The sequence below is a fragment of the Sus scrofa genome, chromosome 4, assembly GCF_054392235.1.
Source record: "Sus scrofa isolate SSC_HxYL_T2T_F1_AM1 chromosome 4, Sscrofa_HxYL_maternal_Yorkshire_Landrace_v2.0, whole genome shotgun sequence".
Lineage (NCBI taxonomy): Eukaryota > Metazoa > Chordata > Mammalia > Artiodactyla > Suidae > Sus > Sus scrofa.
Genome location: NC_139386.1, coordinates 111,361,110 through 111,376,998, shown reverse-complemented (window position 1 = coordinate 111,376,998; position 15,889 = coordinate 111,361,110). Strand labels below are relative to the sequence as shown.

Here is a 15,889-nt window from a genome sequence, read left to right as displayed (position 1 = left end):
CTCTTGCTCAAACTGGAGCAGCAAGGTTATCCATGGCTTCTGAATTCCTAAATATAATAGCCACTTTATCATTACTTCATCTCTTGCTCGAACACTTGATATCGCTGATACTTCACACTCCTTCTTGAAATCTTTTTCTCTTGTCTATCATAGCTCGCCTGGCTTTCTTCCATGACTAAACCAATGTCCTTGTAGAATCTTTTTTCCTACTCCCATGTTTCCTCTGCCATCAAGCTATCAAGGCTTTAAACTAATCTATTCCACAGTCATCCTATAAATTTATTAGTATCATACTCTTAAATTGTTTTAGTTACCAACTCTTATGCAAGTGGCTCAACTTTGACATTTATTTACTGAATGCCGACCACGTGCTATGCACATTCAGTGATGGATAACACACGATTCTGATGGATGTTACAGGTTCTGTCTGTAGCACAGGGATTTCCAGTGAGCCAGAGCCAGGGACACCTGAACTTTAATTTTCTATATGTACCTTAATCTCAACAAATACACAAACTAAACTTACTCCCCTCTATTCTTTTCTCCCTCCATTACTTTAATAGGTACGGTATAAAATACATCATAGATAACTGCATGGCCATAGTTACTGGTTTATTTCACTTTTTAAATGTAAAATTTGACTGCTGTTTTCCCACCTCCACTGCCAGATAGCTAGTTTAGGGTTCACCTGATTTACTAACAGCCTACAACTGCCTCTCTACTTCCAATCTTCATAATTACAATGATATTTCAAAAAGGTGAGTCTGATTATGTCAACTCTTTAAGCCCCATCCTGCTAAAAATTCTTCAGGGACTCCTTATTGTCCTCAGTGAAAGCCCCATGCCCCTGAACAATGACTTTCAAGACACTCCACTCAGGAAAACTCTGCTCAGTTCCCCAGCTTAGTATTTTACTGCTCCAACTTATACTCTATTCTAGCCAAACTTTTCAGGTGTTGGAATGCATAGATGTTCTTTCCTTTTCAGGCTTCTGTATGCTTATTCTCTTTACCTGGTACTTTTATGAGCGAGAGAGATCACTTCCCTGACCAATAAAACTTGGGGTTAAATTCTTTCCCATATACTAACTATATTCTGAGTTAGTCCCTGTCATAGCACTCATTCTCAAATGGTCTAAACCCTTTTGAGGGCAGGGACTACATTTTATCTTGTTCGTACCATGTGCCAGGCACCAGAGATACAGTTATGAATTTTTAAAATAAATTTAAATGATAAAAGTCTCAACTCAAAGAGGGAGGGGAAAAAAAGAAATTCATTTGAAAACTTTTTCAATTTTCTAATTTAATAGAAATAACCAAAACAATGTGGCTTTCAAACAAGGCTTTAAACTAATCTAATACAACTTCTACAACACATTCCAGAGCATTAGAACAAGAAATATTTACAGGCAGCTAATGTATTAAATAACCATGAAAAGAAAATCTTGCTTTTATTACACACCAGCAAAAAACACAGGAACGGAACAATTAGAAACTGCAACCTTGTTTAAAAAAATTAAATATGATTATTTAGAGAATACAATACCACCGAAACAGCACTTTTCTTTCAGAATCATATTGAAGGGAAGTTAACTATGTGCAAAAATAATAGTAATTGTAGGATTAGTAATAATGAGGGGAGGAAACCAGTCGAAATACTGGAAGCAAGGAACTTAGTAAGGCTGTGAATTTAACCCTTTCATGTGTAGGTATGTCTACATAGAAAATTAACAGGCTTTCAGATTGTACAAATCTTTGTTATAGGCTTATATACATGTTTCACTGTGATTTAAAATATATACTTAATGCCTACATTTTTCAGACTAGGAGCAGACGTGCGTTTTGTTAGATTGAAATTTAGGTCACACTTGAAAGGGAACACTGCAGTGGCACTTACAAAATCATTTCAGCGCCTTCCCACATACAAATTTGGTGAATTTAAAAGAACAGCATTTTTCATTTTAAAGATCACTTGCTAGAAAAGGGCTAAATTTAATTTTGTACACTTTGTAGTTTGATTATAACAAATATATCTAAATTGACTTATTTTAAAGATAACTTTGTTTCTTAGAGATACAATTAAAAAATATATAAAAGACCACGAAGGCAAACATAAGGAACTAAGATGGAAGAAATGCTATACATGCATTTTGACCAAGTGAAAAGAAACCATTATATCCAAGAGTACATGTTGAAATCTGAAATGTCTATGTAAACTGTGGCATATAAACTTCTTAAAAAAGTACCTTCAATTTTTTTTTTTACTCAAATGCCTGCTTTTAAAAAAATATGCAACTTTCCCCAACTTTTAAAATAAAATGCCACAATATATTGTCATTAGCTCCGGCATACATTTAAATTCCTTAATTTTTAAAAGATAGACTGGGTGATATGCATACAAACTTTCCTATAAAATCACCATCCAGGAGAAGATTTTAACATGCTATTAGGCAACAGACTTAAAGCAGTGTTATTGCTTTATCAAGGAGGATATAATTGTGAGAGAAATAAAAGCATCCGGGTCTGGTATATGATCAAACCGTGATACATCTTAAACGTTGGGTCACCTCTAGCAGACTATTAATTTAGATGGCATGAGTTAAGAATGCACGGTATGAATTAAGAACTTGATTGTTTCAATCAGGGGAGTTGGAGAGGGTGGGTTTTATAAAACTGCACTGATCCAATGTTGAGTATGCAAGTAAGTAACGCTGACTTCAGGAAATGAGGCTTTTAGGAGTTCCTGTCATGGCTCAGTGGTTAGCGAACCCAACTAGCATGCATGAGGATGCCGGTTTCATCCCTGGCCTCACTCAGTGGGTTAAGGATCCTGTGCTGCCATGGGTTGTGGTGTAGGTCGCAGACAAGGCTTGGATCCAGTGTTTTGTGGCTGTGGCGTAGGCTGGTGGCTACAGCTCTGATAGGACCCCCAGCCTGGGAATCTCCATATGCCATGGGTGCAGCCCTAAAAAGAAAAAAAGAAAAAAAAAAAAAAAAAAAAAAAAAAGAGGCTTTTATACTTGATGTGTTGTACGTAAGTAGGAGTGGGTGAGGGACTGAAATGGCCGAGGGAGACGAGGCCACAGCATCTACTCGCATTCTGAACACTTAACACACATGGCATGAATAACACATGGCTGGCCACAACCCAAGGGCATATTCAGAAAACATACATCTACTGGCTTATTAACACTAATCACTGGAGTTCCTGCTATGGTGCATCGAGGATTGGTGGCCAGGATGCAGGTTCAATCCCCAGCCTAGCACAGCAGTTAAAGGATCTGGTGTTGCCACAGCTGTGGTGTATGTAGCTCACAACTGTGGCTTGGATCTGATCCCTGGCCCAGGAACTCCATATGCCTAAGGCTGGCCAAAAAAGAAAAAAACAAAAACCACTAATCACTAAAGTTACATGGCAGGATACCTGCTGAGGTAATTGATAAATCTATAATCTGCACACTATAAACTTTTCTTTCACTTAAAAACATTATTTCTTTGGATTAACTAAAAATCTCAAAAACTATTGTAATAAAAAATATGGGAATTGACTTTAAAGCAATTCCTTCATTCAGTGAATCAGCTGAGCCAAGTACTAAAAAACATAAATTTAGGCCAGCGGAACAGACTGAGGAATGCTTTGTTCTTAGTGGAAATCAGAGTCTGAAGTGGGGTGAAAGTTTGCAAGCTTTTAAGGAAATATTTATCCAGATCTAAAATACTCCCTTTTAACAAAGAATGCAAATGTGAGGGAATATCAAAACAAACTGCATTCAGGGATAGATAATCAATGTTTGTCTTTTTAAAACAAAAGAATAGGAAACATGTAAGATATCAGTATTAAATTTTTATATTGTTTTACCATTGTATTAGTGCTGAACACATCAGCTTAGAAACACAATGATCAATGTGCAAGAAAAAAAGCTTTAATGAAATCTAAAGTGAACACCTTCATATAATGGTGGCTTAATAGTAATTCCTCAGCACTATGAATTACCTTCTGTTAACAGAAATGGAGCCTATTAAATGATGACAATAAGTGGCTTTTTAAGAACCAATCTTAAATTAACAGAAAGCAAAAACCCAAAACTCCATCTCACATTGAAATGTTTTAGAAGCAACACATTACCTTTAAGGCCCCAAATATCAAGAAGAAAGTATTTACTTAAAATTTGGTTTTCTCCCCCTGTTGGCAGAAACTATTATCTAAGAATCATGAAGACGAGTCATATGAAGAGAGCAAGCATACAATATCAGAACTCAAAATGGCTTGGGAAAATGAAGTTATGCTGTATCCATCACTGTCCAAAAATGTGCCCGCAGGTAAGTCTCCTGATGAACGGCAACCATGAAGATTATGGGAAGGAGGAAATGCACATAGATAAGGGCATTTTAAAATGATGTTCTCCTTCTAAGAAAGCTGTTCTTACGAGTCTGAAATTTGAGTAAAATAACAAGAACCTTTTGGTATATGTTTTGAAGTTTGATAAAACTGAAAAAGAAGCCTAAAGAAAGCCACAGAATGAAAAAAATCAACAGCAATAAAACCAATATACCATTAGAAGGCTTGAACCATATTTACTACCACCACTTAAGAAAAGAAAAACCCAAAGAAATTTGTATAATAATTTCTTTAGAGCACTTTATTTGGTTCAATACGCACTAAAAAATATTTACCTCTTAGACAATTATGTCAAATAATGTTTTCCCAAGTAGTCTACTGCCTGAACTGTTTAAGCTGAATTTTTAAAAAGAAATTATCTGCCACAAATCTGCTGACGTCTGAAAAATACCTAATGGCAAGTTTTCTATTTTGGTCACTTTACATTCTAACATGTCCATACAAACATAGGACTAAAAATTTTTAACCCAACAAAAGAGAAGCCTGTACAGTCTAGCACACGTATCTTGGATCTGAGCATCACAAATGAAAAGCAGAAAAAAACAGAGCCAAGGTGGTTTATCTGCCTCAGGTGCTGAAATCAGGGTAGTAAAGGTGGGTTTACTCCAGTAACCATTCAAGTGGGGATTGATTGGCTCATTTTCAGGATATACTTACAGGTCTCTTTTAAGTCCTTTAAGCCCCCAGTCCATGCAAATGTCCCACTTGGTGGACGGATGAGTAATCTAACCCCACCGGGTTTATTTCAATATTTTGATATTTTAATAATAAGCTGCTTCTGAAGATTTTCTGAGAAGTCTGTTCTCTATTAAAATAAGATAGAACCTCAAAATATGAATGTGAACATTAGAAATAGACAGCATATATTACAAATCCATTCTTGATAGGAACATTAGTAAGAATACATATTAGCTTAAAAAACAGGCTCAGCAAATGTTGCTGATCTGCCAGAAGTTTTAGTTCACTATTTACAAATAAGACAAAGTGAAATACAGAAAATTTTACACATTTGGTAGTTGACAGATTACTGTTTGCCAATAGTGGTCTATCAGAAAACTGATATGAAGGAAGACTGGATAAGAGCCAGTTGTCACCTTCTCAATCAAATTTTAAATGTACAGAAAACTAGATTAATTTTCAAACATTCTGCCTTTCATGGGAATAACTGTATGGTCAGATGATTTGATTGGGAAGTGTGAGTCTGTGCAAGTGTCTTTTGGAAATGCTACTGTTAATAATCTGGTACTGAAAAGTTACCACATTTATTTCAGTGGAATATTAAAGTTGATTAAATGACAATCAATGGTCATGTTTCCTAGATTCTTAAGTACGAATAGTTCTTTAAACCAATATAAAAACTAAGGCCCAACAGCATCGAAATGAGAAAAAAATGTAACGGCATGATCCAATGCACATCTGCACTGACATCAAAGTGGAATCTGAGCAACTTCGATTTTTAACTAGAAAATAAGCCGGTATGTATATGTGCGCAGAGGGAGGCATCAAAGTTGTTTTAATAGCTGTGCTCTCTAGTCCAAAGAGACAATTTAACCAGCGACATGACCCTTAAGTACTTAAACACTCAGTATCCTGCACCAATCAGTACCAAATGATCATGAACTTCAGCCCATTCTAACAATCAGAACCATCCTCTTTAGTAACAGAAATCTTCAAATCATTTCACTTTTGCTTTTAAAGTTGCAAATAGAGTTCTCGCCCCCTTTCTTGATAAGAATATGTTTTCTGTCCATTATTTCACTCTAATACTGTGTAAAAAGCTATCAGCTTCTTCAAGGAGGTGCCCACTGTAGGCAAGATATTCCAGCAACACTTAAATAAAAGTTTTCTTTGTTTTTTTTTAAACAATTGATTTTAAGTTCATGTCATTTTACTTTATATGTACTGGTCTCTCATCTGACTTTAGGCGTTTTCTGCGGGGCTGTATAAAGTCTTCATCAGAGTCCTCAGTTACCTCACCATCATCCTCTTCCTGCTCAAACTCTGGCAAAGGTGCGAAGGTCCTGTCTGAGTAGATCTCTGTGAGTTTATCTTCAAAGTACAATGCAACTGCTTTCCCTGCCTGAGCTACTTCTGAATCAGCCTGCAAGCAAAAGATAGGAATATTCACCTATTGGTAATGCATATTCCTTCACCAAGTTTGCATGGTCTGAAAAGCTTACCTTCAAATTAATCTCTTGTGTTTCTGCATAAACTTGAACAACTTTCATCATCTAAAAAGGATACCAGAGTCAAAAAAAAAAAAGGGAAATTATAATCCTTTCTAAAGTTATAAGACTGTATAGGATTGGTGACGAAAGTCAGCCATACTAGGGGGAACAAACTGCTATGACCAGCTAAGTGCTTTCTAGAATAATACAGAACATGGACCCACTTTCTTTACAAAGCTATTACTAAAGCTACTGTGAAACTGTCTCAAATTCTGAATTAGTGAAGTCAACCTGCGTAGGTGTTGGTCTGAATTCATCTAAGAGAAAAATACTTGTGAAACAAATAGAAGAAATTAAAAAAAAAAAACTGCCAAACTTTCAGCAACGACTTAATCAGTATTCTATCTGTATGACACTCTGTTAATCATAAGTTATTTATTGAAGCAGATAAAATGGGTCTTCTTCCTGGCAAATGTTAGCTATGGTTCATAAAACCATATTTATTTGAATAACCTAACTAGATTAGAAAATAAGACAAAATACTTGGGACTATTAATTTAAAGTGAGTGAAGTTTTACTATATTCTCCATGGCATATTGCTATAAGGGTGATGATTTTTCACCTAATAAGAAATTTTTTCTTTAAGTTACCTAGGTGCTTCCAAAGGCAATTATGGTGAGTACACTTTAAATGATCCAATGTGATTTTTTAGGAATAATCATATAGCACCCAAAATTTATTCGCAATGAAGAGATTTTAGTATTAATGTAATCTCTTTGAACAGTTAGTGGATTCTCATCCAATTTCACTGTCTTCTCTTATTGTTAAGGAGTATTTTCATTATTATAAGAGGCTTGACCTTTCCCAAAGATAACAAAGATTTCCTTGAAGGAGGTATATATCGATCACATTTCTTCTAAAGGTATAGACAGCTCATCTTTGGTTATGTATTTTTTTTGAGGACAAAGTTAATGAAGGTCACATTCTGAGATCAGAAAACTCAACATTATATATATTCTGGCCTACTATTTAAGAGAAGCCATCAAAGTTTATAATTTTAAGGTTCTATATTTATATGGTCAATAATAACACCAAAGGACACTGATACAAATGCCTCTCCTAAATGTACCCAAAACGTAGGCTTGCCTGTAACCCACAAATATATACTTAAGTATAGAAAGTAGTCTCTAGTTATCTCAACCCTTGACATGTTCGGGAAGGGATATGCAAATTATTCATAATTTATTACATTATATTTAAGTATATACTTCAAATTAATACAGTCAACTTTCTTCTTTGGAGCTGTGGATGTGATCAAATTTTACTTTGCTTCAGTTCTGTCAAGAGTAAATTTTTAAAAAATCAACTTGGAAAAATCTTTTGGCAGGAAAAACAAAATTCAAAAATCAAAATAAGGAAGCAAACAAAAACTAGTAATTCAAGACTCTATAGTTTGGAAGCTAACATACTTCATTAAACCTTTCACAGTTCTTGAAGATCAAACGAACATCAGCCACAAAGTCATCCGGGATTTGGTAGTGTTGGGAATGTTTTTTCTGAAGCTTCTTTTTCACGGTGGATAAATCCATTGGTTTCTTTATAATTTTATAGTAGTTTGGTATCTAAAGAAACAAATAAGTATAGATAAGGATTCTCCAAAAATGCCAAAGTATTTAATTTGAAAATGCATACCCTATTGATTGAGATAAATGTGCTGATTATTGAGCCAGCTGCATGCAAATTCTGAGTACAGTGAATTGAACTTTAAATCTTCCGCCATAATCACATCATAAAAATCAAGTCATATTCAGAATATGCAGCAGTCTTCATGGCCTATTTTTAATACAAAGATTTGGAAATAAAGCAATCAGCAGGGGTGGCTGACCACTAGTGTAAAAGCCACATATAGCCCATCAGAATTGTATGACTAGTAAAAATAAGAAAAAATATTACAAAATGTATTATTAAAATGTTTAATAAGAGGAACTCTGGTCATAGCATTAGAGGGGAAAAGATGGGAGCGATACAAGAAAAAATCTTAACCATTTAGTGATCATGCTTAGGAGCTCTGGTCCCAACTTTTGGCCAAAAACTGTGTATCCCTGGTAAGTAACTGAACAGAGAGAAGCTACTTAAATAGTTCATGAAAATACTGCACAGTCAGTCATTTTCTACTGTAAAGTCCCTGAACCTGCAGACCAGACAGACCTCCTATATCTCAAGTCCAGTAACAGATGATTACTATCTGAAGAAAATATCTATCTTGTATCTAGACCTTTTGCATTTTAAAATCCATTTCTGAGGACTTCCCATCGTGGCTCAGCAGAAACGAATCAGAAACTGTGTCCTTATGGACACTAGTCAATCTTTGGCCTCACTCAGTGGGTTAAGGGTCCGAGCTGGCGTGAGCTGTGGTGTAAATCGCAGATATGGCTCAGATCTGGCATTGCTATGGTTGTGACATAGGCTGGTGGCTACAGCTTCGATTTGACCCCTAGTCTGGAAACCTCCATATGCTGTGGGTGTGGCCCTAAAAAGCAAAAAGCAAAAAAAAAAAAAAAATCCATTTCTGAGCTTACCTAGTAAACAAATTACTATTCAATACTCTATATAACCTGCCTGGTATTCAATACTTTAATTCAATAACTGATGGCAACCAAATAAAATATGTGTAGCATCTTCTCATCCCATTTATGAGGCACTGAGCATCCCTGGTATTCTCTTTCACTATGGGGTTTTGGAGCCTTTATTCCTTACAAAAGTCTCCTTTAAGATAAAGGGTATTGGCTTACAAAATAAAGGGTTTTTGAAGGCAGAACCAATGTGAAAGATTCAACTTTACACTTTATTCAAATGAATTCTTACATAGAGATTGTTTTCTCCCCAAGGTACAGATCCTAGAATCACAGAACTGGAATCTTAGAAATAATTTAGTCCAATATTCCCACTATATAGTTTAAAAAAGTAGAGGCAGAGAGTTCTCTTGCAGTGCAGCAGGTTGAGGATCTGGCATTGTCATTGCCCTGGTTCAGGAACTTCCACTTGCTGCAGGCAGAAAATTACATAATTTCCCCAAAGTTACAAGGTTGGTTAATGGCAGAACTAGGAGAAGAAGTTAAGTCTTTTGATTCCCAGTTCAAGATTTTTTCTATTATACCTGTACCTAAAATCCCTTATGTCCATCTCAAAAGTAAAAGAGGACATGGTGATTAAATTCATTAAGTTTTCATCACTGCAACAAAGTCTTTAAAAACAGACTGCAATTTTAACAAGTGAATTTTATATGCCACTTACCCTAATAAATCATAAGTACGTCTTATTAATCAGAAATTTTATCAGGTACTATGCTAAAACATTTTACACAGGTTATGTGTGGAATCCTCAAAATAACCCAAAAAGGGAAGAAACAGTATTAGAAAAGAGAACTTAATAAGCACCTTGATTGAGGAAATTATTCAAGAAGCCTTAGTTTTAACATCAGTCTAAGGCTATGGCCCATACCCTTAAGTATTATACTAAACATCTTCACTAGGAAGGTACTAACTAAATAACTCACCGAAGCAGGAACTGGCTCCTGAAATTCAATACTTAATTCATGGCAATAGAGGTAAAGCAGAAGACGTTCACATTTCTGGCCCAAGAAAAAAAAGGAAAATCTATGAAATGTTATTCTCACGAATATCTTAGGGAGAAGAGAACTTTCTCAGTATTATTACAACAAAACTGAAAATAAGCCTCCTAGATACATACTAGTTATCCAACAAAATATACACACCCAAAGAAAACTACCTTGTTTCCCATTTAGTGTCCTACTTTAAATGAACTTTATCAAAGACAGAGTGGCTGTGTTCTTATTTGATTAAAAAGTAGGTAAATTGGAGTTCCCGTCATGGCTCAGCAATTAATGAATCTGACTAGGAACCCTAAGGTTGCAGGTTTGATCCCTGGCCTTGCTCAGTGAGTTAAGGATCTGGCGTTGCTGTGAGCTGTGGTATAGGTCACAGATGCGGCTGTGATCCCACATTGCTGTGGCTGTGGCTGGCGGCTAGAGCTCTGATTAGACCCCTAGCTGGGGAATCTCCATATGCCGCGGGTGCAGCCCTAGAAAAGACAAAAAAATAAAATAAACTCAGATAATTTACCTACTTCTAACTACACAAATGGAAAGAAGTCATAAATGCAATATACACAGCATTCTATACAAAAATTTATCATTGTTGCTACTCATTGTAATTCCCTGAGGCAGGCAAGACACAGTCTATATTCTGGCGCCCCCCCTCCCTTTTATGGCCACACCCATGGCACATGGAAGCTCCTGGGCCTGGGACTGAATCTAGGCCGAAGCAGCAGCTACTGTGGGGATTCTTAACCCACTGTGCCACAGCAGGAACTCCCTTTTTTTTGGGCGGGGGGGGGGGGTCAGGTGGTGGGGGAGGGGGTTGGCTATTCCCTTTCTTGAAAGGATTCTGCTTAGGTTCAAAATTAAATAAAAACTGTCTTCTCAATCTCAATCCAATTCCAGAATTTTTTTATACAATCAGAATAAAATTGAAAGGCAATTTTACATTTATAGTTTTTATCTGCTTAAATTTCTTTTAGCATATGTTTCTATACTCTAAATACATACCTTCTCCTCAAAGACAGTGGAGGATGAATTTTGCAAGTTTATACATCAGATCAAAGCCAAACATAACTGTAATGGCCACAAAACTATGTGACAGACACTCTGTCTTTGGAAATCAAACTAGACCAGATCAACAAAAATATGAGTGAAATCAGAGGATTTTAGATTTCATTCTATGATGGGAAGCTATATTAGAGGATTTTTAAGCAAGGAAGGGAGAGAGCTGCTGACATATTTTTTAAAAAAGAACAGTACAGAAAATGGGCTGTAAGGGGCAAGAGAGTAGATCAGGGAATTCAGTAAAGAGATTATTAAAACAATGCAGATGAAAAATTATGATGGCTATCTCAGAAGGTAATGGTGGGGGGAATAGGAAAATGGTGATGATGGGGATTACGGGGGGAGGAATGCAGCTTTTTTATGTTATTTGCTTGTTTTTATTGATTTCTAATGCTCTCCTTCAAAAAGCAGCATTTCACAACCAAAATCTTAAGTATGAGGATGCTTGATATAAAAGCCTGGAGCTGAGGGCTAGAGATAAAGATTTCAGAAGTCAGGAACATACTATCAGAGAGATTAAAAAAAAAGGAAATTTATCAGGTTACATGTATATTACATGAAGAAGGACAAAAAGATGTACAGCCAGACAACTACAGAATCCGTATAATAAATCAAGTTGTTTGACACTTACCCTTTGGTCCACGGGGCTTAACCCCTGTACAGTTTTCCCCTTTTTGCTATGCTGTAAATTATCACAATCATATTCAACTTCTGGTTTCCCAATATCTCTGCAAAATGTGCATATCCAGTCCCCACTAAAGAAGGAAATAGGCAATTAGTCCATGTAATTACAACAAAACTTGCTCTAAGGAAGCTAATTCTCCAGTGTCTTGTTTCCTTTCCAGTTTGTGTGGAAAAGAGAGGTACTATTTCTGCCTCATCTCATAAAGTAAAGCTGTGTGATGAAAACTTCCAAAAACGTTTCCACTCTTCAACTGACCACCTTCTGGAAAGCAGTAAAAAACCACTATCTCTATTCAAATAGCTGAATATCAGCTATTTGATAAACAAGCTGAAGATCAGAACTTGTAGCTTAAGACCAATTTTTAAAACCCAGTTATCACCATCACAGTGACGCCACATGCACGAAGAAGAGTACAGGATACAGAGTTTCTCAGCTATCTTGTACTGTTTTAGCATGTATTAAACATGTCAAAAATAATCGTGTTTTTTTTTTCATGTCTGATCTTTTAAATCTGCTCAGTCAATAGTTTATGGTTTGACAGAAATCCTAATATAAACTCTGATACATTACTTCACATGCATTCTCTCCTTTCCCTCCTCCTTCATATATGCATTCTAAATCCAGGGATTACACTAACACTGTGTCAACACTTTCGATTTCTTCCACAGCATCTGCCTTTGAGAGAAAGCTTTCATGGCAAAATCATAACATTCCAGCAGATGTTACTACCCAAAAGAAATAAAAGCATTGGCATTTTGGTCTTGAAATTAAGGCTTTTTCTTTTCTAAGAGTGAAGATAAAGGCCGTTAGAAGATATAGTCATTTGCCATAGATGTACTAAGATTTAAGTGAGAATTACAGTTCTTTAGAAAAATATTCAGGTACTATTCATATATGTCCACTTTTCTAATACTAAAGGTTGCTTTAGTTGAATAATGCTGCCCTTTTTGAAAAATTCAATTACTTCTTAGGAATCTGAGAAGAGATGTGAACTTTTTTGTCTACAGGTAGAAAGAAGGTGGGTTTTCCCAAGGACACTGGTTTACTTTTAAAAAAAAAAAAAAAAACCGCAAAACTTGGGGGTAAGGGTTAGGGAAGGAAGGCTGAAAGAATTAAGTATGAATCCACTTATCTTATGGTGTCTAAAATCAACTGAAGATGAAACTGCATGAGCATACATATGTTAACCACTAGGCCACCATGGAACTCCTTAAGAATTTGTCATTGTCACTGTGGCAGCTTGGGTTCAATCCCTGGCCCAGGAACTTCTGCATGCCATGAGCATGCCCCCCGCCCCGGCCCCCCGCAACTCCTATGGCAAATGTTAGGGAAGAAAAAGAGCTCTTCTAATTCAAACTGCTTTTTTTTTTTCCCCCTTTTTCCTATGGCCGCACCCGCGGCATATGGAGATTCCAAGGCTAGGGGTCCAATCGGAACTACAGCTGCCGGCCAGAGCCACAGCAACATGGGATCCGAGCCGAGTCTGCGACCTACATCACAGCTCACGGCAACGCAGGATCCTTAACCCACTGAGCAAGGGCAGGGGCCGAACTCACAACCTCATGGTTCCTCGTCGGATTCGTTAACCACTGAGCCACGATGGGAACTCCCAAACTCTATCATTTATAGATACAGAAATTAATCCCTAAAAATTAGTGAATTGACAAAGCTAAGTTAGTTTACTACAGAATTATAACCAGACCACAGGTGTCATAACCTAGCCCTGCATATCATTCTACTGTATTAGCTGGTATCATCAGCTTGCCTTGGGTGCTCAACAATGAATGTCTGAATGTTTAAAACCAGACTTAGCTGCCATGGAGTCACAGAGTCTGAGGACAATGCTCATATGTTCCCTCAATCTTCATTATCTCTACTCCAAGTTCTAAATAAGGAGTTCAGTAACTGTCCATTCCAAAGTTAATGACTAAAAGACACTCCAACTAGAGGATCAAAGGAAAAGCCTGAGAAATCTGCAAGTACTTCAGGCAGGCATTAGCAATTAACTGTTGGCAATGATTAAGAGGAAACTATTCCTAAAAAAAAAAAATTTAAGATATTAATGGTGTTTTTTACAAAATACTTGTTTTTTTTTTTTCCTTAAATAACTTTTCTAATGTTTCAAAGCTCTTGAAAGGCAAGTTTTTGGTAGGACCCAATAGAGCTGTCTCCAACTGGATAGTATTTGTAAATAAGGCATTATAGACCCTACTAAGATTGGCGACAAATTAAAAAATTATCTTCAAGGAGTTTCCACTGTGGTGCAAAGGGTCAAGAATCTGACTCTAGCAGCTAGGGTTAATGCAGAAGTGCAGCTTGGATCCCTGGCCTGGCACACTGGGTTAAAGGATCCAGCATTGCCATGGCTGCAGCGTAGGTCATGGCTGTGGCTCGGATTCAATCCCTGGTCTAGGAACTTCTATCTGCTAGGGATGCAGCCATTAAAAAAAATCTTCAAGAGGAAATAAACTAAGTTTCTCAATATCCTGGGAGTTCCAATTCTGGCTCAGAGGGTTACAAACCCAACTAGCATACATGAGGATTCATGGGTTCCATCCCTGGCACTGCTCAGTGGGTTAAGGATCCAATGTGGCTGTGGTGTACACTGGCAGCTGCAGCTGTAATTTGACCCGAGCCTGGGAACTCCCACATGCCACAGATGTAGCCCTAAAAAAAAAAGTTTCTCTATACCCTATTTTCTTACCCCTCATAATTTGCTTATATTAAATATCAACTGAAGGCCAAGAAATAGTTTATTTTTATCATTAATGCACAACTTAGATCTCGGTCATGTCATCATTCACCTGTCAGTTTCTCTAAAAGATAATGAATAGGCTCCCTTTTTAAGAAGGCCATCTGCCCTGAATAACTAACTGATTTTTTGTTGTGTATTTTTATAAGCTAAAAAAGTAATTTCACTGGTACCTTGGAAAGCTAAGAAGTGTTGGAACATGACAAGTTAGATGAAAGACCTTTGGACATTTTTCACAGCACAAGAGATCCCCTCCATTTTGGCAGACAGCACACCAGTCTTCATTTGGGTCGTCATCTTTGTTACTGCCATCTCCTCCGATCCTTGCCGACCTGTGCATGAGGCTTCGAACTGGGGACTTTCCGTTAACAAGGCTACTGAGCCCTGATTGTTTGCAGCTTTCATTCATATCCGTGGGTTCAGTTTTCACATGGTTTTCGAGACTTGCTAACGCATCCAGCTCACTCTCTAGATGCAGGTTGGTTGAGAGAGGTGGTGTCAAGCTACTCTCAGGACTGCTCAACTAAAACAAAGCAAGGACAAATTCTTGAAGCATTTAATCCTCACTGTATGCAGTGTATGTGCGAATGTTTATAAAGTTTTGTCAACATGTACTTACAACATGAAATACTGACATAACTTAAAATTATTTTGGCATTTATTATTATTTGAAATATTAGTAACATAAAAGAATGAAAATAACCCCCAAATTTTTTAGGCACGTTAATGAATGATTTTAGGGAGCAGTCTCATATTGGACCACCCAGATAACAAAGGAAATAATTAACTGTTAGGTATATTGACTGGGAAGTAAGCACAGGGTTATAGTTTCCCTACAAAGAGCTATGATACACAGACTATGATACTACAGAGAACTATGATACACTATTTCTTATTTTTCCTTTTATAGTGCCTTTATTTTTTTTAACCATTTTAAAAAATTGAAGTACAGTTAATTTACAATGTTGTATTACTTCCAAATATAAAGTGACTCAGTTATATATACACACACACGAATGTATGTATATGTATGTATATACATACACACAAACTTTTTCAGATTCTTTTCCATTACGGTTTATTAAAAATATTTTTTAAAAAAAGGAAGTTCCCATTGTGGTGCAGTGGTTAATGAATCTGACTAGGAACCATGAGGTTGCAGGTTCAATCCCTGGCCTCGCTCGGTGGGTTAAGGATCCACA

At 36.6% G+C, this 15,889-nt stretch overlaps 2 protein-coding genes across 6 annotated transcripts in view; one reads left to right on the top strand and one right to left on the bottom strand.

Moving 5' to 3' along the window:
- The window catches only part of LOC110260341 (uncharacterized), a 365,599-nt gene extending 359,331 nt beyond the window's left edge, over window positions 1-6,268 (top strand). The window contains exon 7 of the transcript XR_014844529.1: window positions 4,193-6,268. The gene's annotated coding sequence lies outside the window, so the exon portion shown is untranslated. The remainder of the gene's footprint in view (window positions 1-4,192) is intronic.
- Window positions 4,613-15,889, bottom strand: part of TRIM33 (tripartite motif containing 33) — a 133,156-nt gene continuing 121,879 nt past the window's right edge. For 3 of the 5 annotated variants that reach the window (XR_014844458.1, XM_085023530.1, XM_021090006.2), the window contains 6 exons: window positions 14,861-15,210; window positions 11,882-12,005; window positions 10,123-10,197; window positions 8,036-8,188; window positions 6,579-6,629; window positions 4,613-6,499 (listed from right to left, as the gene is read on the bottom strand). Coding sequence is in view for 3 of the 5 variants with exons in the window: in XM_085023530.1 (XP_084879656.1) it covers window positions 6,287-6,499; window positions 6,579-6,629; window positions 8,036-8,188; window positions 10,123-10,197; window positions 11,882-12,005; window positions 14,861-15,210 (966 nt within the window). In the remaining 2 variants the exon portion in view is untranslated. The remainder of the gene's footprint in view (window positions 6,500-6,578; window positions 6,630-8,035; window positions 8,189-10,122; window positions 10,198-11,881; window positions 12,006-14,860; window positions 15,211-15,889) is intronic. The other 2 variants (XR_014844459.1, XM_021090007.2) reach the window with 1 other exon arrangement.